At 44.3% G+C, this 13764-nt stretch overlaps 1 protein-coding gene across 2 annotated transcripts in view; it reads left to right on the top strand.

The window, feature by feature from the left end:
• The first annotated feature begins 738 nt into the window (after positions 1-738).
• MAPRE2 (microtubule associated protein RP/EB family member 2) overlaps positions 739-13764 on the top strand; it is a 98025-nt gene continuing 84999 nt past the window's right edge. Inside the window, exon 1 of one of the 2 annotated variants that reach the window (XM_035553190.2) lies at positions 739-827. Coding sequence is in view for 1 of the 2 variants with exons in the window: in XM_050708937.1 (XP_050564894.1) it covers positions 9933-10004 (72 nt within the window). In the remaining variant the exon portion in view is untranslated. Of the gene's footprint in view, positions 828-9787; positions 10005-13764 lie in introns of those variants that run through there. The other variant, XM_050708937.1, reaches the window with a different exon arrangement.

Below are 13764 nucleotides of genomic sequence, written 5' to 3' on the forward strand. Positions count from 1 at the left end.
GCCCTGACCCACTTGGTGGTGGCGGTGCACATCTGCACCTTGGCTTTGACCCAAGCCATGGGAAGGGTTGGAGACCCACTGGGTTTCCCCCATCTCCTTTCCCTCAATTCAAAGGGGCAGCAGGGCTGCTGTGCCAGGTCTGTATGGGATTTGTGCATCCTTGGGACCATGGGATGGTACACAGCAGGAGAGGGAGGAATCTGGGTCTCAGTCCTGCTCACCCACGCGGAGCTGCTCAGGAAGGAATGGCACCGTCTCCTCCGATGGACACGAGCCTTCCCCTGCGTAGAACAAGAGGCTACAGCAAATTCAGGCTATTTATTTCAGAGCTTTGGAGCTTGTTTTTCTCCCTTTTTTTTTTTTTTCCCCCTTCATCTAAACCTGTCCTGAGTTAACATCTGAAAGATCGGGTTGCGTTAAGAGGGAGGCAACGATCCGCGCCGCTTCTTTTCCTCCGAGCCGACGTTTGGAGGAAAACCGTCCCCAAAAAAATAGGGAAATCGCCCTACACAGAGCTCGCCTCCCCCCAGCGCTCAGGGCTGCGTGACACCGAGCTCAAAAACCCCCAAACCCGGAGCTCCACGCGGGCAGGGCAGGACCACGGGGGGGGCACGGCTCCCCCCGGGCTGCCGGGGCGAGAGGGGGGCTTCGGGGGGACAGGGGGGCGGGCGGCTGGGGGCTCGGAGCGGAGCCGTGCCGAGCCGTGCCGAGCCGCTGGGAGCGGTGCCCGCACGGTTCACGTGGCGAATCCCGGGCGGGGCGGGCGGACAAAGCCGGGCTGCAGGGACGAGGGAAAAGCGGCGGTGGCGAGGAGCGGAGCGGAGCAGGTGAGGCTGAGCGCGGCCCCTCCTGGGCTGGGGTCGCCCCTCGCCCTGTCCCCCCCGGGGGAGCCGGGCCACGCTGGCACCGGGAGAGACGCGGTGGGAGCCGTGCCGGGCGGGGAGGGGGCGGCTTTGTCCGGGTGTCTTCCTTGTCCGGAGCTGAGGCTCTGCAGGAGGTGCTGGGTGCGTGCCGAGGGTCCCGCCGGGCACGCAGCGAGGGGCCGGAGCAGCTCCCGGTGCCGGAGAAGGACCCCCGCAGAGGGTGCACCTTGCAGCCCGATGAATCAGCGCTGAGCGGCCGAGCGTCCTGCGGCAGCACCACCTGAAGCCGCGAGCTGCCCATGCGGTGCCGGTGCACGTGAGGTTATGCGAACAAACGTTTATTGTATTTTATTTTTTTCCCCCTTTCGAACAGCTGCTTCTGCTGACAGCCCTCCCGTGCTTTCCGTAGTGAGTGAGTTGTAGTCCGTGTCGTACTTTACTCGCCTCCCCAAGGGGTATTTGCTTTTTATCTCTGCCCCCGAGGTGTGCAGCAAATGAAATGACACTAATGGTATAAGCCCAGGACTTAAAACAGAGAGAAATCTAAAGCGGTAAAGAAGGTGAAAACTTTTTTAAAATGAAGTATTGCAGCAATTTCGCTGTGTTTTAAGAGAAGACAAACAGTGAGACGGAGATGGCATTTCAGAAGTGGAACAGCAGAACAGTGTGACGCTTTGTTTGAAATACAGTTTAAAGGTTATTTTATAAGATGCATTTGCTCTTTTAAAAGATACTATCTTTTAAAGTAAAATGAACTGTTTAAAAACTTCTGCAGGAACACTGTTGCGGGGTAAATCTTCTGGTTTGATTCTGTTTTCTTCAGTAAAGTGCTCGATGTTTAGAAGAACCATCTCAAGGGCATCTTGAGATGTTTGTTATTCAACAGCTGTGTGAGCAGCTGTACTCACTATCGTATGAGGATGTCCAGGTCACGGACTGAATGCTCTCTGAATCCTTGCTGTATGCGTGCTCGCTCCATCTCCCTTTCGCTGAGATACAGGGACCCCTGCTTTTACCCCTGCTTCCATCTTCAGGCACACAGCTGGATGTGTGGGGCCAGCCTCCACCCAATGGGTGGGAAGACACAAAGAGCACAAAATGCCTTTGTCTCGCACCAGGGATGTGCGCAACCACTGCTGGGATTCAGTGGCTGCTTATTAGTAAAACCCTTGTGGTGAAATCATCCCAAAAGCAGGGAAAGGCGAGGTTATGACCCCTTAACTCACCTACTGCTGTATCTATCGTGCATACAGTGTTTGAGCTGCAGGAAGCTCTGTGTCTTCCTAAAACATACAATATTTACGGTACTGCTGCTGGGATAGTGAAGCTTCATGCTGCCCCTAGTAGAGGAAGGTGACTGAGATGCTACGTAAGCTATTGAAATAGAAGCAAGGGATTAAGAAATGACCAACGGTTTATAAATTTGACTTTTTGTAAGGTAAGCGTTGTTTCTGTCAGTCTGCCTCAAATTCAGCATGCAGAATCCATGAGCTGCTTCAGTTGTATAAGGAGAAAAGGATCGGTTTGGTAGGAGAGCAGGAGGGAGCCAGGGACTGCAGCAGACAGGGCAGTTAATGGGCTTGGTGTCTTTTTGTGATACCTACACCTTCTGGATATATTTCAAAGAGGGGAAAAATCTGGATACTTTTCTATGACCTCACTTTGTGGGGTGTGACACAGTAGGTTGGCATGAGCTGGCCAGCAGCCCTAACAGACTGAAAGAACTTCTTGTGCTGCGTATGGTTTGGTAATTTGGGGTGTCTTCTGCTTATTTAAAACTTCTGGCAATAGGCCACTTACCATGTATGTACCTGTTTCTCAAGGTTACGTCTTCCTGTAGTGTCTATTCCCCCAAGAAGGAACAGGGATTCCTGTGTGATAGCTTTTGCTCCTCGAAACCTGTCCACAAGTGTAGCAGAAGCAGGTGACTCAGAAGGACACGGCGCCTTTATTGCTTGCTCTCTGAAGTGTGTTGGAAATAACCACACTGACAATCCTGACTGGTGGTGGGTGACTGGAATAGATATTTCAGCCCTTTGATTTAGTGTGTGTTGCCTTGTCCTGATTAACTTCAGTTGCCTGATATTATAAATATAAGTCCTCCCTTTGACAATAAAACTCTCAAATCGGGTTTCTTTCAGCTCTTACAGGTCCAAGTGTTCTCAACCAGTTCATATTGTCTCTTCTTGCTAACGTGAAGCCTTGTCCAGATATTTTTCTGTGTTATTTTTTGACCATTCCTCCAAATGCTGATGAAATACTTGAAGGAGTAATTATGTAAACCACAAACAGTGCTGCACACACATACACGGACACCTGAATGGGTAATCACAAGAATTCATCTGCAGTTAAACTTGGAGGGGAAAAAAATGGGAGCCTTCAAAATTGCTACAATTTTTGCTCAAGCACCTATTTTGGTTAAAATAGCCATTATCCTGGCCCTTCTCTTGCAACATTGAAACCTTAATACAATCCAGTGTTTTAAAAAAACTAGCTTAATCCCAGAAGAGGGAGAAACTTCAGACTAACACAATTAGGTGAGTGGAATTTTTCCCTCAGGCAGCTCTGGAGAGTGATACAATATCATGTTAAAAACTGTAAGCTGCTGTCTCAAAGAGCTGGGCTGGGCCAGTGTTTGTATGAGGCATGGGGAGGAAAAATGCAGATGGTGCAGAAAGCACCGGTGGTGAACATGTCGATAGCATTGCTCTGAGTCACTGGTGGCCCAAAGTCCAACCACTGCGTGATGGCACATGTGTTGTTGTTGGGTGAGGCTTAAATGAGATCCTGAATCTTTCAGCACCTCTCCATATACCATTTATTTGTATATATTTATAGCATGTGTGTATACAAAACTCGGTGTTTTGGCTTATTTGAGCACTAAGTTCAGGATAGCTGTGAGTGCTTGTGTGAATTCCTTGCAGCTTTGATGGGGCTAGATTTCTCGCTGCTGAAAAGGTGAGGTGATTTGGGCAATCTGTGACAACTTTTGCATCCTTACTGCCAAGGGGTGCCTCCGCACCCTCCCTGCTGCCAGCCTCTCTGGGAGAGGCAGCTTGAAGACTGAGCCCTGGCAGAGCAATGTGCACCCTAAGGGGAACGAGGGAAACTACGCGCGTATTGTCTGTCTTGGAAGGGTAGGTGGGGAAAAGCCTCAAACAGAGTATTTTTTACAAAAGGATTGAAGAGACACTTCATGGACAGTAAAGAAAAAGCAGTGATTAGTCTGCACGTGGGAAGGTCAGGTGTGGAGAAAAGGGGACTGACAGCAGGGTTAAAGAATGAGGAAAGTAAAAGGCAGAACTTGAACCACAGGGCAAGGATCCAGAAAACAACAAGAATGCCCTAGGAAAGCTGTTAGGACAAGTATTTATCGTCTTATTAGCTAAAGATGCAGCTGGAGCTGTTTCGTGTTGCATATGTCATCGGTGGGCTGAACCGTATGCCCATCGCGCAGCCACAGGACAGGCAGGAAGGATTAAGGGCAGCTCTGGGAGCACTGCCCAGCGTCAGCAGCCTAGCAGCCGGGCTGCCATGTGCTATTTTTTATTTTGGCCGTGTCCAAACAGGATTTTTAAAAGGCTGAAGGAAACCTACCCTGCTGTCTAAGAGTCCCTATAGCGAGAACAGGGCTTCAGGTGGGGCAAGTGTGCTCGAATCCGATCAACAGTTGCTGCCCTGAAGAGGGGTTGATGCTCCACAGCAGCCTGGTAAAGAAAGTCTGGAGGAGAAGGGGTGGTAAGGAAGATGAAAGCATGGCGAAGTCTGTGGGGAGAGCTTTGATCCTGGTCGAACATTTCTTTGGCCCCAGAATCTCCTGAGCCCGTTGCTGAAGATGTTTCCATTCATCCAGCTTTATTCCATTGAGCCTTGAATGAGGTTTCAGTTTTGTCCCATTTGAAGGCTAGAACCAGTTCTAATGCCTTACAGGAGCCTAATCTTTAACACTGCCTCTTCTGGGAATGGCTGACCATGGGACTTTTCCACCTTGAGGAAGAAATCAATAGTATTTCTTCAGGCATTTCATATATTCAATATGTAAAAGAATTCAAGTACATTTGAGTAAATATTCCTAAGGGATAAAATTAGTAGGGTCTTAACACTGAGTAATCTACCATACACATAAGTGACAAGCTTTCAGGCTGATCTAATTACTAATGCCAAACTAAAACCACATAAAAATAACAAGTTGCCCAAAAATACAAATCCTGCCTAGATTTGACAGATGAGAAGGGAGGGAGGATGTAAGATGAAGGTTTATCAGATACAAGTTTCAGACACTGAGTTGTTCTAACTAGTAAATCTGTTTGTAGGTTTGATAGACTTGTTAAAGTCAGCAGGGAAGAATATGTCTCTGATTTCACTGCAGAGTTTGGTTATGCAACTTGTAATGTGAAATAGCCAAAAATCTTCTCAGGCTACTCCTTCCTGAGGAATTTTATGAAAATATGCTTTGATCTGGTAACCATTTTATGTCCAAATTAATACTGGGCTTAATATAGACATGTAACAATCTCTTTAGAGAGTTTGAATCACACTGCGAGCAAAGCATGTCAAGTTTTATCAAAAGAAAACAGTATGCTTTGTCTGGCTGTACCGTATTCAGACTAAATAGAAATGCTATGAATAAACTTGTTCTCGAAGCTTTATTGCAGTGTGGCACTTGAAACTAACCTTGGATCTCATGACTCATCGCTACTGGGAACGCAGCATCCCTTGCAGAGCTCACACTTTCAAATCCAAGAATGTTTGCAAGTCAGAGGAAAAGGCCCAGCCTAAGAGGCAAAGCGGAAGCACTCGATGAATTCCTCTCTCAATTTCCATCAGATTCCTGAGATCTTCATATCTGTAGATCAGAAGACATTGTCTTGCAGGAGTGTCTGCAAATACAAATATTGCTTGGGTCTTGTGGATTTTGATGGCCAGATAAATACTTTTTCAAATACGTGCCAGTGTTGATTGCTTTACTTTCTAAAATTGGAAATAGCTTATTGGTAGGTGGTAGGAGGACATTATTAGAATTAATAGAAGTACACACACACAAAAGGAGAACAGATGACTTATGTTTGTAATTAAGCTAACCATAGAGGCAGTGGAGAGCTCCTATCTTATCGGGATTGCTGCTTCAACTCCAACTAGTAGACTGCACCACCAACAAATATTTGCCTTGGCTTGTGATGCTCCATACAGCGTCACGTGCAGCGGGGTTTCCCTGGCATGGGCAGGATGTCCCACTCGTGCAGCTGTGTTCCTCTTCAGCAGGTTATCTGCAGCTCTGCTGTGAAGCTGAGCAATACCCGTTATTCCCAAATGACTGGATATTTAAAAACACATAAATGAAGTGTGCAGCATATACAGAGTAAGCCTTAAAGCTGCTCATTTATTATCACAAACTTTACATCGTCTAGTGGATCAAGCTCTCAGCCATTATTAATTGCAATATTTTTTTATAGTCGGTTCCCTTCCACTTCTTTCAACTCCATTAACTTCCTCATGTGCATCGGTGTCAATTACAACCATGAGAAACGTTTACAAACAAAGCAGCAAGTTTAGAGATACAGAAGAGTACATATTGACAACTGGTCATGAAGATCTTTGCACCTCATTAGCAAGCCACAGGAAACTTGCTAGGAAGATGTATTTTGGAAGCAAAGCTTGCAAGGTGCAGCTGAAAACAGTCTGGGGAATGTCAGACGCAAACTGCATCTGCTGAAGTTTTGAACAGCAGCTCTAGGTTTGCTGTCTCTTGGAAAACTTTTGAAGTGCAGCTTAAATAATTCCAGATGACAAAAAAAAAAAATGTTAAGAAAACAAAAGCTCTGGGCTTTCAGCCACTTCTGGGTTCTTTTTTGTTTGTGTGTGTGTGTGTGTCTGCCTGGAAGGAGCTCTGCACCCATTCACTGCTGCTTCTTTAGCTGCTGCTCTGGAGTGCTCCTTCCTCACACAATACCTCTTGAGAAATTTTTCACATTCTTTGTCCGTTTCTCTTCCTCTTAGCAGCACTCTGATTTCACCACTTCCTACTGTCAGTAATTTTGCCAGCTTACTTTTCTCCTTTATTTCTGGCTTTGCTGGCGGAGTGGACAGCCTCCTCTTTTGATCCCTAGTTTGTACGTTGCCGATGTGGGTTCCCCTCTTGTCACTTTCCATGACTCTTTAAAAATGATTCTTTAAACCTCTCTTCTAACAGGCAGAGGCTTTACAGTTGCACAGCATTTGACGCATAACTCTCGTAACCTGCTCTGATCATGGATTTAGTAAGAAGGGACAGACACTAGGAAGGGGTACCCCACAGATTTTCAGCTTACCCTTACCCCAGCCATGCAGCGGAGCACAAAGTATTGTGTTTTCCCAAGAGGAGCGAGAAGTAGTTACTGTGTTCAGGAGCTGAACGTGCTGCTTTATCGATCCAAGAGCTTTTGCTCCAGGAGGCTGTGAGGAAGGAAGGGACTGTGGAACAAAACAGGACTCACATTCAAAGTCCTCCCCTGGACCTGAAGTGTCAGCAGCCATACAAATATTGTACTTTGAACATTGAGGCCTTGCTAAGCGTGAGCAGATTTTGAGAAGCTCTTGCAGCCCTTCTTAAAATGCACTTTTAAGTCTTGCCTTTGCAGGATAATAGCTGGCAAAAGCAAGATGGCATCAATGGAGGTGGGTATTACTGAGGTGACCTCTCAGTAAGGACTGACCTGCTAGCCACTTGCTTGTTTGCTTTGTACTCACCTCTTCCAGTTTCAGCTGCTAAACATGATCTGGTCTCTTAAGCTTTAGCAATTTCCTGTAGTAGTAATGGCAAAAAGTGTGATTGCTCGTACAGCTGCGTGATGCTGTGTTTGCCATTAGGACAAGAATAAAGTGGTTCTAGCAGGCAGTGCAGGTGTGCAACAAGAGTTGTAAGAGGCATTGGTGCTACTCAGAGAACCATAGATATGCATAGGTATATACACATATATAGATATCCACCTCCCCCACCTCATGTGCAGGGTTTTTTATAAGTGAATCCCAGGCACTGAGCACTTTCTCTCATGGTTTTAGTTGCTAGCTGCTGCAGGTCAGACAATATACCCAGTTTCACCATTTCAGGCTTTAAGTGCAGTTACTACCAGCCAAAACAACAGAGCCTGTAAAAGTTAAAGCCTCACTGTTATCTTCGCTGTTCATGTATTCCTAACAGAAGGTGCTTTCAAGTCCTATCCTAGGTACAGAGTTAGCTGCACTGAGCACAACATACCAGTACCTGTATCCCATTTTCTGGTTTTGCCCATCGCCTGTGATGTTCCTCCTCCCTTCACACACACCTCTGGATTCCCCCCAATGCCTTGATAAGTGAGAACTCAACCACAGACATCAGGGTAGGAAAGAAAATGAGCTCTTCTATATTTCTCTCAACTTTGTATTTAAATAGAAATGTTTTCTTTACTCTTAGGTGCAATGTTTAATTTGTGAACTCTCAAAGATGTTTTCTTTTCCCCAGAATTATCAGACTTTCCCTAAAAGGTGAAATGGTTTTATTGTCCCTGGAGATCACTGCAGAATTTTTACATTCACGCATGGCATGACATGAGATTACAGACTTGCAGCCACAGAAAGAGACATGTGTCCTTTAAATATGGATTTTAAAGTAAAATATACTTTAAAAGTGAATGCTGTAGTTTATTAAGCAAAAATTCTTGTTGCAATGAAGATATGTTTTTCCTCCATCTGACACTTCGGGAGGAGGGGAAGACGAACACAGGCAATATAAAGTTTGTATTTTAATGATATAGTAATAGCTCCATATGGATGCATGTATTTTAAAGACCAATTAACATTTTCAGACAGAAATGGACTGGTTTTGTGAGAAGGGATAAATGTTCTTTTTGTAATACTTATTAAAGTTAAGATTGGGCCCAAACCACAAAATCTCAAGAAAGTACGTCATCCTCTCCATATCAAGATGGAACAATCGCTTCAACTTAAATACAGGAAATGTTGGGCATAATAGGCATTACTTGCACCGATCTTGTTAACGAGAACATAATCTCCTAATCACTCCCTTGAAAGCAAACCCAGATGATAGAAGCATAGCTGGGCCCCTGCCAAACAGCTCAAGAACTCTGATTTCACACCCAGGCTGCTGCAGGAGTGCCAGGATAACCTCAACTATTCAGGGAAGAAAACCGTAGCCACTATGCATTTGCAATTCCTTATACTTCTGTTTTTAAAACCAAAAAATACCAGTTGGGATAGTACAAAAACTTGAGTAAGAAATGACAGTATATACATCTAGGTCTGTTTATATTACACACTAAATCAGTATATCACCACTCAGGCAATATTGCCTTAGTGGCAATGTCCTAGTCTATCTCCCTGTTCTCTTGAATTAGGCCTTGAGGAAAAAAAAGAAAGTTGACTTTCTAAGAAGTAAAGTAGTTAGAGGACAAAGGAGCAGAATCTAGTTCCTGTTGGTGGTGGTCCCTTCACAGGCAGGGCTTGTGTGCATTTTGAAGAGGTGTGCAAAGGGCTTTGATCTTGCATCATCATCATGATGTAAGTGGTGAAGGCTCTTGATAGGTTGTGGTGATGTAAGTAACAATTGCTGCAAGTTAATAGATGTGTTTGGTTTTCAATAGGATGCATCTCTAATACAAATAAACAGCAAAAGCTGTTGGGCTTCCCTCAGGTTGTTACAGCAGTGCTTTTAAAAAGAAAGCAACCAAGCAAGATCACCCACTTAACATTTCTAGACTAAGTTGCAGGAAATGCAAATATTAGGGACAAGGTTAATTGTATTTATCTACATTTTCCCATTAGCTTGTAAAGCTATCAACTACGTATCTACTTTTTTTTTCCTTGCTAGTAAACAGAGCACATGAGAAGTTGACAACGTGATCATCTTGCTTCAGAAACCTTTATTACAGGCTGAGTTTCTGGGTGGGATGAAGGGTGGAGCTAGTCATTTAGCTACACCCATGGTGAGGTTTATAAAAGGAAGTTTTCTAGGGGAGCTCTTTTCTACCAGTCTCTGACAACTGTCAGTTTTATTTAGCAGGGTTTTATTTTAAAAAATAAAGTAAATTTGCTACTATGTCAAGGCCTCATAAAGATTCCCATAATGCAAATGATCATCTAAGCACATCTTCAAAACAGCGAAGTAAGGTAAGTTGTGGAGTCTGCTTTGCTACCTTAGTTCTCTTTTATGCATAATACTTTTTGTGGCAGAGACTTGAGTACTACTGTAATTTCAAAGGTCTGTATTTTCTTTGCCATGTATAGTTGGAGTATTTTTCTATATAGCTTTTTATTCCTGTAATGCTAAGTCAAGTAGGGAAAAAAAAATTAAAAAACATGCCAAAACTTATTAGAATTTGAGGAGATTACTATTTGCTATAGGGTGATCAGATCTTGATGGCTGATGGCTTTGGGGACTAATTTGTACCACCTGTCTACAATGCTGAGGTTATTGTGGTTTTTGTTACTGTGCTGCTGTTTGTTATCCACCCCAATATTAGTTTCTCAAGCATACAAATAAAAGATATGCTATGCTTAATTGCATAATTGTTGTGGCTTAGTCATAACTCTTTGATACACCCAGGAATCTTGTCATAATTTCTGGTTTACAGTGTATCACAGTTTCCTTTTATGCACCTGCACATAAATGCTTGTAAACTATTCTGTTCAGCAGAGGTCTCTTGAGTTGCTGTGAATGCCCCTAAATGAGATTAGGTGCTATGAAGGCCTGTTTGCTATGAGCACATAAGTGTTCATGGTGGTACAATACTTTTCTAGACAGGTCTGTATCAGTTTACAAGATGTCTGGGTGAAAACCTTTACAATCATCAACTGAAGTCAAATGCATTGTACTAAGAAATGATCACAGCAATGTAGGGTGTGCAGTTGGGATGCATCAAGAATGCTGGTCAGCATAAAAATATTAATCCCATAGCACTGCTTACCTAGCTCTGGGCTTCTTGCTGGTGTGCCGATAAAGCACAGTTGCCAGGAACTGGCAAAAGGGGAATGAACATTGAAAACAATATTTTGGAGCTCCTCTCAGGCCTCTGGGAAAATCGAAGTCTGGAATTCTCCAAAAACTTTAAAAGCAACAAGAGACAAGAATCTGAAAAATTAATTTTTCCTTTCAGTCACTTTACCTGTAGATAACTAGATTTTCTTTTGTTAACCTTCAATTCAGAAGGAGTGAAGTCGCTCTTTTAATCACTGCTCCCAAAACATGTGAGATGTTTGCAGGTCAATGGTCTACTAGTTCTTCTGCAAATTATTCTAGTTTTACTGCCAAGCTCTACAAAAATAACCAAAGTCATGGTTTCCGTAGAACTGGTGGTGCTGATGAGTTTTTTTTTTTCCCTGCAAGGAAAGCTGTGAATTAATGCAATTGGCAAGGAACTGACTGACAGCCCTTTGGCAAAGTGGTCTGATGCAAGTCGGAAAGGCTGTCAGAGCATTTTGACTTTGTGTGCTTAGCAGACATGAGAAAATAAATGTGTCCTGAGTTGGAGGAGACACATTTTCCACCTTGATAATGCTGTGGTTTTGGTTTGGAGCTTTTACTGTCAATATTGAACTTGTAGGATGCTTTAGCGGTGTGGCTATTTCTGCTTTTTGCAATGTGTTTTCACTGATATGCAAGAAATTCTGACTGTACTGGGTTGTGGTGGGAGGAGGCTCATTTGACAGTAGAGCAGTGTCCTGCAAGGGAGTCCCCTTGGCTCTATCCACTGCCATTCTTCCGGTATCTTACCATGCTGTGGTTAGATTCCTCATAGGTATTTTTAAGTGCATCGCATTTATTTTAAGTGTCTTGTAAACTGCTGTATACCAAACTGTTCAGAAATATTTGCTGTTATTTTTTATTTTACTAATACAGTAAATGGGACGAAGGAAGAGGAAAGTACTTTCAATGTTGACAGAAAGTCATAGATGCCTCTGCTCTTGGATACTTTTGGAAGGGTTTTCCAAAACAGGGAGAAAATTTGAGCTTTTTCAAGTGCACAGTATAGAATTACTTCAGGATATTGATACATTCCTTAACACATCTCTAAATCTTGCCACTCCTATAAGTAGGGATTAAAGTGACTTGTCATTTTTTGACTTGAAAAGCAAAGTTCATGGAATAAAGTACTTATCCAGAGCATTTGTGACACTACCCTGCTATTCAACATGAATGAGTGAAGGGGAGTGATTTTTCCATGGTAGATTATTTACTATTTTTGATAAATTTAGGTAATTTTTAATAGCCTGGTTTTGAGTAGCCAAAATACAAACCTAAGGTGCCACCTTCCTCTCCTGATCTTGATTTTTGGAGCCACATTGGTACTAAATGCAGAAAGTCTACAAAGATGACTTCTTGTTGGTGAGATGAGTAATTAAGAAGGAAGATGTCCAATGAAAATCTCTAAGTAACTTACTTTTTCGAGGTGGTATATCAAGAATGGCCCTGACAGCTGGATTACTCCAGACTGGTATTTTGTTAGTCCTCTCACGTTTAAATAGTTTTGCTATCAGAAGATTCAAGCATTAAGCTTTAGCATATTTGGGTGGATGCTAAAACTAAGTTCTGCTGTGGGTTTGCCCTTCCTGGTCCATGTATGGCAACACAAGCACCTTCAGAGCTGAGCTAGAGGAGAGGCGGGGTGGCTCATGGGTGTCAGCTGTGGTGGGTGCAGAGCTGAAGGGGCAGTCATGGGAAGGGGTTGGCCAGGGTGGCCTGAGAGGGCCCAGGGAGAGGAGGGAGGCTCTCAGGAGGGTGGGGAGGCAGAGTGGATGGAGAGAGGCCACGTCTTGATGGCAGCTTCTGAGAATTTGTCCAGCCTTAAAACTTTGCTGGCCCTGAACGGTCTTCAATGGCTCTCCTTGTTTCCCACCATCTCCTCTGCTACCACCAAGAAACTGAACTTTTGAACTCCTGGTTGAGGACAGAAATGCATTTTACTGACATTCTTGGGTCAGCCAAAGTTGGTTTTCAGTGTACTGTTGAGAAGACGTGAGCTGGCTGTACTTAGCTGGGTGCCTTGTTACTTTATGAATCGGCAGACCTCTATGGATTCTCCTGATCAGCTGTGGTTTGTTTAGGTTCTGGGATCCTGAAATCAGAGGGGTTTTACAGGTCTGAGGATCACTGCAGTTTCTTTAACATGACTGGATTTCATAGAATCATTAAGGTTAGAAAAGACCTCCAAGATCATCTGGTTCAACCATCACTCAACCACCAATGTCACCCACTAAACCATGTCCCTAAAGCATCACATCTAACCTTTCCTTGAACACCCCCAGGGACAGTGACTGCACCAACTCCCTAGGCAACCTGTTCCAATGCCTGACTGCTCTTTCTGAGAAGAAATGTCTCCTAACTTCCAACCTAAACCTCCCCTGGTGCAACTTGAGGCCATTCCCTCCAGTCCTATAACTAGTTATCTGTGAGAAGAGGCTGACCTTTAATGGTATTTTTTTCAGGGTATTGTTGTCAGAGGAAAATGTCATCTGGCCTCTACTGCCCTAGTTTATTTCAAGTCAAACCAAGCTGCTGAGTTCAAACAAGATGCTGTCTCTTGCAGACTTGACTTTTTGCAACTTTAATCCATCTGACAATGGACATGCTTGAGAAGTGGGCCCATGTGAGCCTAATGAGGTTCAACAAGTCCAAGTGTAAGGTGCTGCATCTAGGCCACAACAATCTGAGACATGAGCACAGACTGGGAGAAGACCTCATTGCGAGAAGCCCTGCAGAGAAGGACTTGGGGGTTCTGGTGGATGAAAAGCTCAAGATGAGCCAGCAGTGCATGCTTGCAGCCCAGAAGGCCAACTGCGTCCCGGGCTGCACCAACAGAGGGGTGGCCAGCAGGTCAAGGGAGGTGATTGTGCCCCTCTGCTCTGCCCTTGTGAGGCCCCTCTTGGAGTG

The sequence above is a fragment of the Cygnus atratus genome, chromosome 2 (assembly GCF_013377495.2).
Source record: "Cygnus atratus isolate AKBS03 ecotype Queensland, Australia chromosome 2, CAtr_DNAZoo_HiC_assembly, whole genome shotgun sequence".
NCBI classification, from domain to species: Eukaryota; Metazoa; Chordata; class Aves; order Anseriformes; family Anatidae; genus Cygnus; species Cygnus atratus.